This window comes from Tetrao urogallus (assembly GCF_951394365.1).
Source record: "Tetrao urogallus genome assembly, chromosome: 5".
NCBI lineage: Eukaryota > Metazoa > Chordata > Aves > Galliformes > Phasianidae > Tetrao > Tetrao urogallus.
In genome coordinates, this window is record NC_136818.1 from 9,248,339 (window position 1) to 9,262,007 (window position 13,669).

Genomic DNA, 13,669 nt, shown 5'->3' on the forward strand with positions numbered 1-13,669 from the left:
TAGCCCAGGAAGCTCAACTGAGCATGCAGGGCAGGGGTGATGAGGTATATGAGGATAAACAAGATCCTCTGAAGACTTAGCAAGTATAAACACACTGAGTCGCACATGCTTTCTTAATTTACTTATTTTTGCATGTCTGTGTGTTTGACTTTGCAGCAGTACTCCTCCTGCATTACTGTTAAATGTTGTGTATGATTTCTCAGGTCTTGTAAAAGGCTGAACATGAAAACACTGAAATTCCATCATGTGGAAGCATTTTAACACCCACAGTGTTTATCTGTGGGAGCTAGATGTAAAGGTCTCCCACTCACAGCTACTCTACTTGAGCTGTCATGGATAACACTAGTAAGTTGTTTTCTCTGTGTGTGAACTGCCTCAGATGAGACGCAGACCCTACTAGGCCTTTTCCAGTCTTTTTCTAGCAGCAGGGGAGTGGTGAGACTGGAGAATTTTGGTTTCTTCTCTGGTCTCTGGATAGGGATGGTATATTTTAGGGAGTACAGAACCCTCCTGCATTTCATTCTATTTGATTGAGTGAATCCTATTGCTGTCACTATTGTCCTAACTTATCCCTGTCTTTCCATGCTGGCTTCTTGCCACTGCCTACCTCCCCTGCTAATCCTAGTCAGTCTCTTTGCTTAGTCTTGCCCTTCGGGATCCCTGTCAAGAGTCCAGCTTCTCTTTCTCATATCTTACTCTCATCTCCTTTCACCAATAGTCCCATCCCCTTAGTCCTCTTCTGACTTCTCCCATCAGCATCCTTCATTTATCTGTGGTCCATTGTTCTTTCCCAGTTCCTGTCTCCACTAGTGCTCAGGAACTGCTTTCTCCTCCTTCCAGCCTAACTTGCAGAGTCCCTTTTTCTGTGCTTTTCTTTCCTCTCCCCCTTATGAGCTTTTTACATTATTATTTTTTTATATATAAAAAAAATAGGTTGCAAAACCACAGCAGATCAAGCACGGCTGTGGAGCCTCCTGTGGCTTGTATGCCCTGCTTGTGCACCTCTTGGTGGTACAGAAGACTTCAGGTGGCACGTGATATTTGATCAGGTCTAGGAACTGAGCCTTCAAAACAGCTTTTCCTTAAGAATAAAGTATATGGAATTTTTTTGCAAAAAAAATAGAGGACTTGAAAATGTGTGAAAGTGCATGTTTTTCAAAGATTTACTGTGGAGTGAGATGGTAGAAGGTACACTCCTGAGACACAAATCAGCAGCACTTAGGAGGAGCTGGAATACCAGAGCTTCTCAAGACAATTGCCACCCAACTGTTTAAGCTTAGGTTAACCACTTTTTTTTTTAATTTTTAATTTAACATTAGAAGCAGATGAGCTGTTTTCACTGAAGCTTTCCTGCTCTGCAGGCAGGCACCTGATGTTAGAAGTTTCATTCCAAACAATGAACATTGAAGAAAGCTCATCGGCAGCTGAAGGCTGGATATTTGTGTGGAAGTGGAAGGCAGTCTTTCATAGGATGTGGCATTATTAGCTTCTTCTCTGATTCATGGCAGAACATACACAGTTCTGTGTATCTGTACTGTACTGTGAAGTGTTATTATTGGGAAATTGACCCCTCGTCCTGACAAGCCACTAAATATATTTCTGACTTTATTTATTGTTTCTTTTCCTACAAATTCTTTTGAGAAGAACCATTGAGAACTTTTGAGAAGGAACCATGTCTCATAGAACCTGATGCAGAGTCCTTACTTGTAGGATATTATTAAACGTGGAAGATGTGTGATAAAGGAACAGTTTTTAAAGTATCAGGAATCACAGTATTAATCAGTCATAAATTGATACTGATAGTTCTCTGCAGCGCTTGATGTAATTCAGGCGCACGTTACAGGAAGAAGTTTGTTGGCTTCTGCACACTAAGAGGATCATCTGATGATTATAATTGTCTCATTGGCTTTTAGAATTGATTAATAAGAGGCATGGAAAAAAAAAAAAATAGAATGTTAGGGAAGGGTGCTAACCCAAATAAACAAAATGTGTCAGGAGCTCTTGCACCTGGAATGGAGCCATGTGCTTAAAGGTGATGTGCAAGGGTTTGTGGGGTGGGGGAAAAAGAGAGTGAACTTTCCTGTGTATCAAGGAAGGCAGAAGAGATGGGGTTGGTGACTCTCCTGCTTGTTTTTCTTGTCTTGAAAGCAGCAGGCATGTCGTCACTGGTATTCTCTGTGTTTGCCAGAAGACCTCTTGGTGGTCTTGCAGGCTGCGTCGTGTGAATCCTCTTCCCTTAATTGAAAGGGTGGAGATTCTGAATCTTTAACAAAGGTGTATTTTTCCCAAATCTCAATTAATTATGTGATTAAAAAGCGCTTTAGAAAACCAGACTGAAAACTTTCTGCTCTCTACTGAATTACTTCATTTCTATTCTCTTGTGATATTGTGATTTCATTAGGTCATTAAAACCCTCAAAATTGATGGGATCTAATTTTTAGTGTAATTAACAAATTGCAATACTGTGTCAAATCCTTATTTAACTACCAGGAAGAGGCAAAACACATCCTGTGTTCTTTTTTTTTTAATACTTTAAACCATGTTTTTAGTTAACGTCAGTGCAGGTTTAACATATTTCTCATTCTTCCCTCCCAGGGATTCAGTAAGCTAGTTATGTATTCATTCTTCCCTTTGTCTTTCCTTACTGAGCACTGCCAGTGTGAAGGGCTCTTCTATCTCTAGCTAATAGATCTTAGCAATAAACGTTGTCTTTTCTAAATTACAAGTGTTGCTGAACACTTGTTGTAGCAGTGCTACCCTTGCTCTCTAACTTCATTGCTGTCCTTAAAATGAGGGCTGCTTTGAAGGCTTATTTCTGATGTTCTGCATCAAATGAGTTTTATCCTTGATGGCGCTTGATTTGCCAGTGTTGCGTGTTCAGGCCTACTTTTGAACTTCTTTGCTGTATGATTGAGTTCTGAGAAGAGGGCTTGCTTGATCACTTGGATCAAAGGCTGCCCGTAGGACAGCTTCCAACATCTGTGTTGATTTGACTTCATTTTGATAGTGGTTATTACTATGGTAACTCTGAAGGAGTAAATAAGAAAACAAGGGACAGGGTTGAACTGGGGAAAATGGAGTTAAAAATGCAGTTTGGGCCAGGTGGGAATAAGCTCCACCACTGTTATTCGGAAGTTGTAGAAAACCATTCGAAAATAAGTCACAGTTGATGTGCTGTCAGTGATTGCAGCTGACAGGAATTGCCCTGGCAGTGCAGGTAACAATTCAGTAGTCTCTTGCGTGGCCGTTTTATAAACAGAAGACCTTCTTGGAAACACAAGTTTCACAACCTACCTTTATATCTGTGTGTGTGGTTTCAGATAAATACAGAAATAGAAATCTTAAGTTGCGGATCAGTTGCAAACATCTTACCTGAAATCCTAATCCTCTCCAGACTACTTAATTCTAATGTGGTTTGATTTAAGATGAGGAGGAAGAAGTTGGATTTTGAAGAGCTTTCTGATTCCTGTGGGCTTGTTGTGTAAATTCTGGTAGCATTTTAAAGACAGAAAGAGAAGGAAAGCACAGTTTCTTCATAGCTCAGTACAGAGTGTTGCATGTCATGACCTGTATTTGGCATCTCCATAAGAAAGATGCAGAAAGGAAAGTGTTTCCAGTGTCAGAATAGATGTATATCAGCTACTCTGTCTGAAAAGAAGTAAAAAAATTAATAATAATAATAATTTTTTAGCATTTATTGTGCATTCACTGATTTACTGGGTGAGTCTGAAACCTAGTGTTTTATATTTCAAGGGTGGTTGGTGATCCGTTTGTCTTTCCAGCCTACATTAAGACAGGGTTCAATAATGATTGTTTGTTTGTTTATTTTAACTTCAGTGGAGCAGCGGGACTTCATTGGAGTGGATGACACGGGAAAAAGATTGCTCTTCATGGCTAATGAAGCTGACCTAGATGAAGAACTTGTCATTAAAAGATCCATCCTGCAGAAGTAAGCTGTAATAGAAACAGAACTGGGAATGTTCCTACTTCACTCTTAAGGAAAGGTTCAGATGGGAGGAGGAAGACAACCTTTTGGAATAGGGAGTGAACAATACCTTATTACTTGTTACAACACTACAACCAGTTAATAAGCTTGTCCAGTACCTTTGTTGTGAAAATTCCAGGGTAAGCATATGGATGAAAAAGCAACTTTCCGTGAAATGAATCCAGTGCTGTGATAGAGCTCAGGTGGGATTTAGATTCTGCTATTCAGAAGTGATAGACCTAAATTCAGAGAATCTGAGAAGGGCTCTCAGGATTTCATGAAACTCTTTCTGCATATAAGGCACAAAACTTCAGCTGCATTTCCAGCCCTAAAAAGATTCATTAGAAAATCTGTGTTATGTCCAGCATTAAATTGCACTGAGGATTGGGATAAATTTATTAAATATGTCAGATTTAGCTGAGGTTCCTGTGCAGTACAATTCATATCCATTGTTAGCAAAATGAGGGATGGTTTGTTGCTCTCTGTACTCTTCTATACGGCGACTTTAGCTCTCTAAGATGCATGGTGTCTGACATCTTCTGTGGAAAGCTCTGCTGGCTCCTTCAGAGGCCAGCCTTTGTAGTCTGTCCCAGGCTGACAGTCAGGCTTTCACCTCTGAGATTAGACACCTGTGGGGCAGCCATCTAAGAGCTGAAAATTCGTCCATGTGGACCTTGTAAGTCAAGGATGCAGACATCTGGGGTCTGCTCCCAGATAATCTCTCCTGTGGAAATGCCTCTGGTGTACGCTGTAGGCCATATGAAATATTTGGGCTTCAACAATTCACTGCTAGGTGTAATCGTTCCTTTAACATCCTGCTACCAGATGCGAGGGGGATGCTATGTGCCCATGGAAAAATGACTCCTCTTCTGCCAAAATTGAAGGATTACCCTTGATGATGGTGGCCAAGAGAGAGCCACGTTAACTGCTGTGATGGAAAGAGTCTGTCCCAGGATTCCTCAGTGTCTCTCTGCTATTTTTTTTTTCTTGGACATGACAAGGATTGAGCTGCAGGTGTGTGTTCTGTTCATACGTGGCACTTATCTGCACAGTGCAGGAAATTCAACACTGTTGCATTCTGTAGTTTTGAATAAACAAACACTCATGGGTCTATTCTCAGCGAGGGAGGAATGTTTTATCTACTTAGGCTTTTCTTTATGGCTTTCTAGCAGTAGCAACCCAGAAATTGCTGTAACACATGTGAGCTTAGCTGACCTCTGATTTTACAGGTTCATCTCAGCAGAGGTTTTTCATTCCTGTTACCCTATAGCTAAATTAATCAGGCTTTATCCTGCAAGCCAAACTTTGCCTTCAGGAACACCTGTTCTGTTACGTTGTCTTCAGCAGACCTTCTTCGGTGTGGCAGTTTGGGATCTGGTAAATGTAATGTTGATGATAAGTGGATGCGATAAAATCTGTATCTCTGTCTTAGTTAGCTTTGATAGCTGTGCATATGTAAATATAATGCAAAGTGTTAACCATCCTCCAGGTGAAACTCACAGATGATAGTCCAGAAGCACAAGGAGAGAACATGTGGTAAGTTTAGAAAAAAGTTAAATGAAAATAAAATATAGGCACATACTGTGAAAATTCTCAGGCGAAGTATAGAAGTAGCCAAGACCTTGATTTTGTGTTAAGATTCAAAGGATAACATCTCAAACAACCTGGTAGCTTGAAAGCATTGGGCCACGACCTACTTGGCAGAGCCTCTGATGTTGCTGCCCTCTGAAACTGCCTGTTGTGGGTGCTGTGCTGTGGGTGCTAGCATGTGCTCTGTTCTACAGCTGCCATCTTGGAGAAGTTCTGAGGGAAGAAAAATACTATATGGATACCCTCAGATATTTTCTGGTGAGGCAATTCCAGGGTAGCAACAACTGTGGGAGCTCTAGGAAGACAAAGTGTTGGCAGATAATGAAGTTTTAACCACCGTGTTGTCTAGACCTGCTCAAGCTCTGGCTTTCTCATGTGAGAAACAAAGGCAATGCTTTAAACTATCTTTGAAGTCTTTTTTTAAACATCATAGTAAAGCAAGGAGAAAAAAAAAAAGAGCAAGCCCGATCTCGTTTGTCTTCATGGATCACTTGATGTGACTGACTTTCAGCTACCATGTTGGCCGTTTCTTGATCTCTGGACTTTGTTTTAATGAAATAACAGACGCTGTGGCAAGATGGGAGAATTTCCAGTGCACTCAATTCATTCTTCTGTAAAATACAATAGACATCTTGAGGGTATTGCTTTTGTTTGTTTTGCTTTTAATGGTCTCTTTGAAGGGTTGTGGTGGTCTTGTTACATGAACTCTAGAACTCCGTCAGTGCTTGGTTTGCTTTTCAGATCCTTTTCATTTTGTTGTTTTTTTTTTTTTACTCTTCCACCCCTCCTTGCTTTTAAGGAGCAGGGAGAGGAGTGGTGGAAGGACTGGGAAGAGAGGATGAGATTTTCTTTAGAGCTAAGACTCTTGTTACTGGTAAAGATCTAGATCCCGTACAGAAGTGGTTCAAAGGACCTTTGGCTTCCCCTTCTCACAGGAGGGAAGTCCTGTTGACAAAACATCCAAAGCTGTAGAACACTAATTTAAATCCTTGAAGAAAAACCTTTTTCCTGACCTTTGCCTTCTTCCTATCATTGGATTTCACGCTCTTCACTTTCCTGCCATAAAAGAGCAGCTGGTGAGGAGGGACAGGGGAAAATACACATTCTCTTGAGTACCTGTTGAGTATTAAATATTTATTTGCTCTTGACTTGGGCATTCTTATAATAATAAAAAGTGTTACAGAAGGAAACAATAGGATTTCTGAGTTCAGGGTGTAATGTGTGGCTCTGTTTCTCAATTTGATTAGAATTTCTTTTCAGGATTTGTTGCTTTGGTTTCGTTTGTTGGGTTTTTTTTTATTTGTTTGGGTTTTTTTGTGAGTTGTGGATAGCAGCTTTGGTTTTGAGAAATGATTCTTATTGTTATTGCAGAGAAAGGAGGTTTGGTTTTTCTCCTTTGATTGTCAGAGAAAATTTGGCAGAAGCTTTCTGTTCATCATTTACTTATTTATTTCTCCATTCTTACCATCATCTTGATGACAGGTCCTACAGGTAGCATCCTTCCTGTAGTATACAAGTGCAGAGCAGCATCAGATACGTCCGTTCAGGCACATTTTGGTGTCCATTAGGATGGGCTGAGAGACACATTTATCGACAGTGCCTAGAGAGACTAACGCTGCTGGGGAAGGCTTTGTGAAGGAAATGGTTCCTGTTTGGGTAATGAGAGCTTATAAAAAGCCCTGAACAGCCTGTGCATGTCATTCATTCAGGCAAATAGCTGCAAGATGAGAGTGAAAGAAATACAGTATGGGGAGGTTTCAGAGCCAGTTGAGGGCTCTTTGAAGAGGAAAAAAGAAAGCTATGTGCTCATCCCTGGAGCCCGGTGTTGCCGGTGACATCTTTGACTTAAGGCTTGGCAGAATGAAGGAGTGAGGAAATGATGAGAATTCCATAGCTGCCTTTTTTGTTTTCAGAGAGAGATGGGGCAAAAGTATTTGTTTTCAAAGCACGGTTACAATGGACGGGAACTTTTTGCTCCACCTCTGATATTTATGGTCGTGCAAAGCGAGACAGTAAAAGACACCTGTTGGAGCAGGTCTAAATTTGGAGCATTTCCTTTTAAGATATTGTGGGCTGTGTAAGGGTGAGTTCAGTCTTCGTGGGTGTTCCATCTGCACAGACGCAGGTGCAGAGCTTCTCCTAGAGAATATGTTAATAAATCACCGTGACAATTCCAGCTACTTATTACCTCATGCGCTGCAGACAGAAAGGAATACCTCATCTATAAATATATGCAGTACTAACAGTAGTAACCTTGAAGTAACAATGCAGATCTGTTTTTAAGATATTTTAGTAAAAAGGGGGGAGAGAGGGTAAGACGGGAGAGAGTCTTCTCTTCCCTTTCCCCTTGTTTCAGGAGGCTAAAAATGAACAGTGTGGTATAGCTCTGAATGTCTGCGTTGCCAAGTGTGTAGGTAATGGGAGTTCTGAAATAGCTTTGATACACTTGATTTCCTTTCAGTCGCCTTGGGATATTGCCTCCTTTTCTGCTGATAATTTGCCTTAAATAAGCAGATCATACATAAACTCAGCAGCTTCCTAAGTTCCCTTTCTGTTCTGCAGCTGCCCTCTTTGGGAAAATGACATCTCCGAAATACTCTGCTGCCCTTGGGGGGGCTCATTTGTTTTTCTTTTGTAAAATACAGTTCCATGAGAAAGGATGGGAATGACATAGATAGAGGCTGATTTTCCATTGTGTAAAGCATCCTAAACAAGATCGTGGACAGATGTTCTTCTGGATAGAGTACTTCATCAGCCACGTGTCAGAATGAGGTGGATTACCTCTAATAGATGGAAAAGCAAGACTTTGATACCCTGGTCCGTTCTGCGTTGTGCTGCAGGGAGCGGTCCCACAAGCAATACCTCTGGCAGATCTGAAAGGAGGGTGATGATAACCCAGCTCAGTAGGGAAACCCGGAGGAGCAAGTCAGGGCAGAGCAGGGAGCAATAACTCTTAGCTGGGCTTGGCTGTCTACAAGACTATGATGTGTATGGTAGCTTTGGTGTTGCTCCTGTGCTGGGAAAAAAAATGGTGGTTTTCACTAGTAGAAAACTTCAAGGTTTTCTCTGCATTCAACTGATGTTTCACTGTGTGTAGAAAGATGCTGGGTGTTTCTCTTTTTCTCTGAAAAGTGACTTTCTGAAAGTGATGTGTGGATCTTAATGTCTTTGCTGTTAATCTATTTTTGCAGTTATTTCAGATCTGCTCTTTTCATAAATAATATATTTTTTTCTGATTAATGCTGATAATCAGAAAATAAGTCGGGATTGCTTTTGGCTCCTCCAACAGAGAAACAGGAATTGCATGTGTCCATTTGGGTAATCGTCCTCCTGCAGATGCACAAGCCTGATTAGAATCTGGCTCTCCTTTTCAGAACTGAATTGGTTTCACAGTACTAGTAGGAATTTTAAAAGTTGTAAAAAGTTATTTTCGCCAGTAAAGCAAGCAGATCTGACTCTGAGTCAAAACAGGAGAACTAGCTCTATTGAATAAGAGAGTGTGATTTTTACACACTGACTTCTCAGACTATAACTGTGCTTTAAAAAATGCTGTAGCTTCAATCTTATTTCTTTACAAAAGAAGACTTTGCTGAATGCTTCAGAAAAAATATTGGCCCTTGAGTTTCTGAGACGTGAGCTGAGAGTAGATGTTCAGAAGATTCCCTTAGAGGTCCTGCTTGCCTGTTGAAAAGTTTCTCTGGTCACTAAAAGTAACTGCTGTAACCTAAAAAGCATTCATTTTCGTGGAAAGTTGGCCTTTATTATTATGCCTTTAAACTTTGGCCAGCTTGCTCTGCTTTTTCTGCAAGTATGTTGGGGATGAGTATAGCCTTCAACTTCAGGAACCAAGTATTTTTGAAATTATGCATTGTTTCTATAGTGGATTTATCCAAACACAAGAGAAACATTTGACTTGGTGCTTTTATTTGCTAATGCTTGTTATACAAACAGGAATATTCTATTAAATTCCGTTCACAAGACATCGACCCCTACATTTCAAATAACGTGCTGCTATAACTGATTTTAATGCAGTTGCTTCCACTGGACTGTATTGTGTGTTGCTGCTGCCATATTATTTTATTCATTCAGTGAGAGACAGAAGGGATGTGTAATATACCCAGATCTTGTTTGTAAAAGAAAGATCATAACATGTCTTGACAGCTTGTACAGGTAAGAGGTCACGGATCTTTGGAATCTGGAAATATTAGCAAGGACTTTGTTGAATTTAGCTGTTGAAAGAGTTATTGGCAATGGGTTAAATTTTACTGCAAGATTCTTGCCAGCTTTACACTAAGCATAGGACTAAAAGCAGAGAGCACGAGGCTCAGCATTTGGTTTCTAAATGTCAGTAAATGCATGTTGTGTGGCTTGTCATTAGTCATCTGTCTGAAGCTGAGGTCTCGGAGCAGCATTTAGCCCATGACTCAGTTTTACTTTTTGAAGGTTTCAAAGGAGGAAGAGATGACCGTGTTGTTTGGACGCTGCAGGGTGCGTGTGACTCTGTAAGTGCAGTGCTTTGTGTGAGTCATCAGGTTGGATAATACTGAAGTTGCATCTCACTGTTACTCCGATAGAGGCTTGGATCTTGAAAAGATGACAAATATTCTGTTCATTTAAAAAGGGAAAAAAAAAAACCCCAAAACCTTAATATTTCAATACAGTTGCCACTATGCAGTTTTAGCAGTGCAGTGCACAAAGGCAGGAAATGTAGCCATTGCTGGTTGTTTTAGTGGCGTTTTTACCCCCGTTGATCTAGATGTTATCTGTATAGTGTAGAGGTTCCTATGGATGGTCTGGCTAGAGGAGAGGCACAGAATGATCCGTGTTTTGCTCTCGACATATGTTTTCAGCCACAGTGTATATTTGGAGAGGCACTGTGTAGCTGCTTGTTGAAATCTTAGGATTTCACCTTGTGTCCAACATCCCCAGAATGACCAGGAAGCCACAGAGGGGCACAGACTCCTTATTGTGTGGCTGGGATGGTACAGAGAAGAAAAGCCAAAGGTCAGAGGAGTTATCCCTACTTGTGTGAGTGCTGTCAGGCTCTCCCCACCACATGTCAGCCATGTGTTCCTCATCAGCGGGATGTGGAACTCCATGACGCAGAGCAGACTGGAATGCGGAGTTAGTTAACACCCGCCGTTGGGGAATTTATCAGCCAATGTGGAATACTGGGGGGAGGAAACAGCCTAGTTTAAAGCAAAGTAAGGGTGAAATGAGGCATGTGACTGTTCCTCTTCAGTTAAAAGATCTGATTCTGCGTGGGGCTAAGGCCCTGATTCCTGAGCTCAACCAGTGCTTATGGTTGTGGTTTGCTTACCGTGCTGCATTGCTGGTTTTGTTTTTTTTTTGGTCTGTGTTTTAATCCTTTATGTTGTCATGCTTAGCAGAAGATTTCTGCAGTGGGCTGGAGGCAAATACCCTTAGAAATTTCATAAAGAACTATTCATCTAGATCATGTGAGAAAGCCCGGGCTTAGAAGAGCCTTCCCTTCATTCTGGACATACAAATGATCATCTCTCTGTGCAAATGGCTATACTTGGTGTCAGTCAAACTTTAGTTGCATAATTTTTTTTAATGCTGTTTTATTACGTTTACTCGTAGCTCCTGTGAACTCTAGCTTGGATGATTTATTGCAATTAGCAATTCTAAGAATGTTGTGGAAGTCACAGCGGAAAGAGTGAGGATATCAGTGAGCTAGTTGGAGGTGTGTGTGTGCCTGGGATCTTTACTGGGTTTGCCTTCTTACTTTACTTGCAGCAAGTATATATCTTTCAAAATGTTTCCATTCATTCAGAATACAATGCTGAATTCCCTCTTGAATAGCCGTTGTGTGGTTCTCCCCAAACAGCATTGTGCTGGCAGTTTCTGGAATTACACAGGAAATGAAGAGCATAGCAAACTTTCCTTTCTCTTGCTAAGACATGCTCCACAGGAGTTCTTCCAGTAGATCGAGTAAATAGCAGGGATCTATATCTAAGGGCACCATGTCCTCTACATTTCAGCTTTGAAAAATCCTGATTTTCTCTGGCTTTAAATCCTTCTTTTCTCTTCAGCGAATTTATTGCACCATTTCTCCGACTAAAGAAGATTAGATAGAGATCCCTTTTACAAGCAGTAAAACTTCTTAGCCAGTTGTCGTGGAGATTTCTTATAAGATCCTCTGCTTCCTCAGTCATCAAATGTACACTTGTCATGGTAGGAATTATGAGAAAGTGGCAATTGGTCCTTGATATGCAAACTGTCAATGCAGAATGCTGTACGTAGCACAGTTACTCATTTTAAGTGTCACTTGCATGTAGCTGCGTTGTGCATTGGCTACCTGTGCATTGGCCAGCAATCACTATTTCTTCTGCTTTGGTGAATGATCTTGAAATCCTTTGTCTAATTTTTTTTTTTTTTTTCCTTTTTAAAGAGGGGGGTCCTGGGGAATATTCATAATCTGTGCTTTTCAAATCTGAGTCAGTCGATACGAATAGGATTTTAAAAGAAACAATTTGTGGCCTTCAAATGGAAAAAAATAAAAAATAAAAAAAAATTGGCTGATGGACTTTAATTAAACTCCAAGGCCTGGAAGCAAATCAGTAAGAAAACGAGGGAAATTCAAGTTAAAGCTGAACTTCTAGTTTTTCTGCATATAAATCTTCCAGCAGCTGGTGATATTTGCAAGAGCACAAGAGAGTGTTTTTCAGTATTCCCTTTGATTTTTTTTCTTGCTTTATTATTCCCAAGCTGTAGCATTAAATATCATTTCGGAGGCCATGCCTGTCCCTAACTTCTCGCTGTCCTGTCTCTATGGTGTGTGCAAACACATGTCTGCAGATGCGTGTATTATATAGCTTTGTTCACTCACACATTGGTACAGCATTTATAGAACTAGGTATGTATTTTTGTTGGGTTTTTTTTTTTTCCCCAAATGAGCACTGCATTGCTGAAAATACCTCTGAAATTCCCAGTTCTGTGACTTTGAGCCTTCGCCAGGTAGAACAGCAATAACAGAATCACAGCCAGCGGTGCCATAAATTTCAACTGAAGTATTGGGTAAGAAGGCTGATTTCTGTTTGTACTGTTGTTAGAGATATTTATGCAGGGCAGGTCTTTCAGCAAGTGTGATTATTTTCAGAGAGGCCCTCTCCATTCTTGCATTAGAATGTGCTGGGGATGTATGCAGGGAATGGCACCTGACTAACGGCAGCCAGACAGAAGGAATAAAATCCCTTGAGTGTGAGACTTCTCTTTATGACCATTTTTCACTTCTAAAGCCACTTGAAAAATATTGTTCTTCAGGTAGATTTCTTTCCTAGATCCCTGTGTTAGCATTTGGGTGCCTGCCATTTTCCCAGACCAAGAAGCTACTGAAGACTTAAGCTTTTCAAGTAGGAAAGTATGCGCACACACACAATTTGCAGCACCAGACACTATTGAAAGAATAATGGACCATTCCCACATTCAGTTTCACTCTTCATGAGCTCCCTCCCAGACCTCTGGAGCCGCTGAGCTAGCAAATGATTACATTCTGTTTCTGTTCCATAACTCTTCCTAAACAAAATGTTAATTGAGACGTGGATTTATACAATTTAGATTCCTTTGTTAGATCGATGTGGTTAAAGGTAGCCTCTGGTTATTGAGGGAATGGATCACTGAGCCAAATTAATATTTGCTGTTTTGTTTTTCTGTATCCTACCATTTGGGAAAATAGTATATGTTTAAGATTTAAGGAATGCATCTACTGAATGTGTTTGTTTTAGATCTGTGCCGTAGTAGCATAGCTGTAGAATGCAGGATTCTGTGTGTGTTCTGATTTGCTGTGTTATGTGAAGGAAACAACCTGGAAAAACAAAAAGCAAAAACAAAAAAACCCTAAACTTTGGCATTTTTTCTTAGTATTTGTCAGAGGAAGGGGTTATGATGCTGGAGTTGTTCATATAGACGTTGGGCCTTCATGTGTGTGTGAGGTGTAACCTTGTGCGTGGGGTTTAAAATGACTTCTCACGTTCTGGACATCTGTTGACCTGAAGGGTTTGCAGAAATGTTGTCTTACTTCCCACTGATCTACACTTGTCTTTGAGGTAAAAAAAGTAAAATATTAAAATG

At 40.6% G+C, this 13,669-nt stretch overlaps 1 protein-coding gene across 1 annotated transcript in view; it reads left to right on the forward strand.

Annotated features, from left to right (window-relative positions):
* EIF2B3 (eukaryotic translation initiation factor 2B subunit gamma) overlaps positions 1-13,669 on the forward strand; it is a gene marked incomplete at both ends in the record, with an annotated part of 92,139 nt that overhangs the window by 19,259 nt on the left and 59,211 nt on the right. Inside the window, one exon of the mRNA XM_079535714.1 lies at positions 3,838-3,949. Coding sequence (XP_079391840.1) covers positions 3,838-3,949 — 112 coding nt within the window. The remainder of the gene's footprint in view (positions 1-3,837; positions 3,950-13,669) is intronic.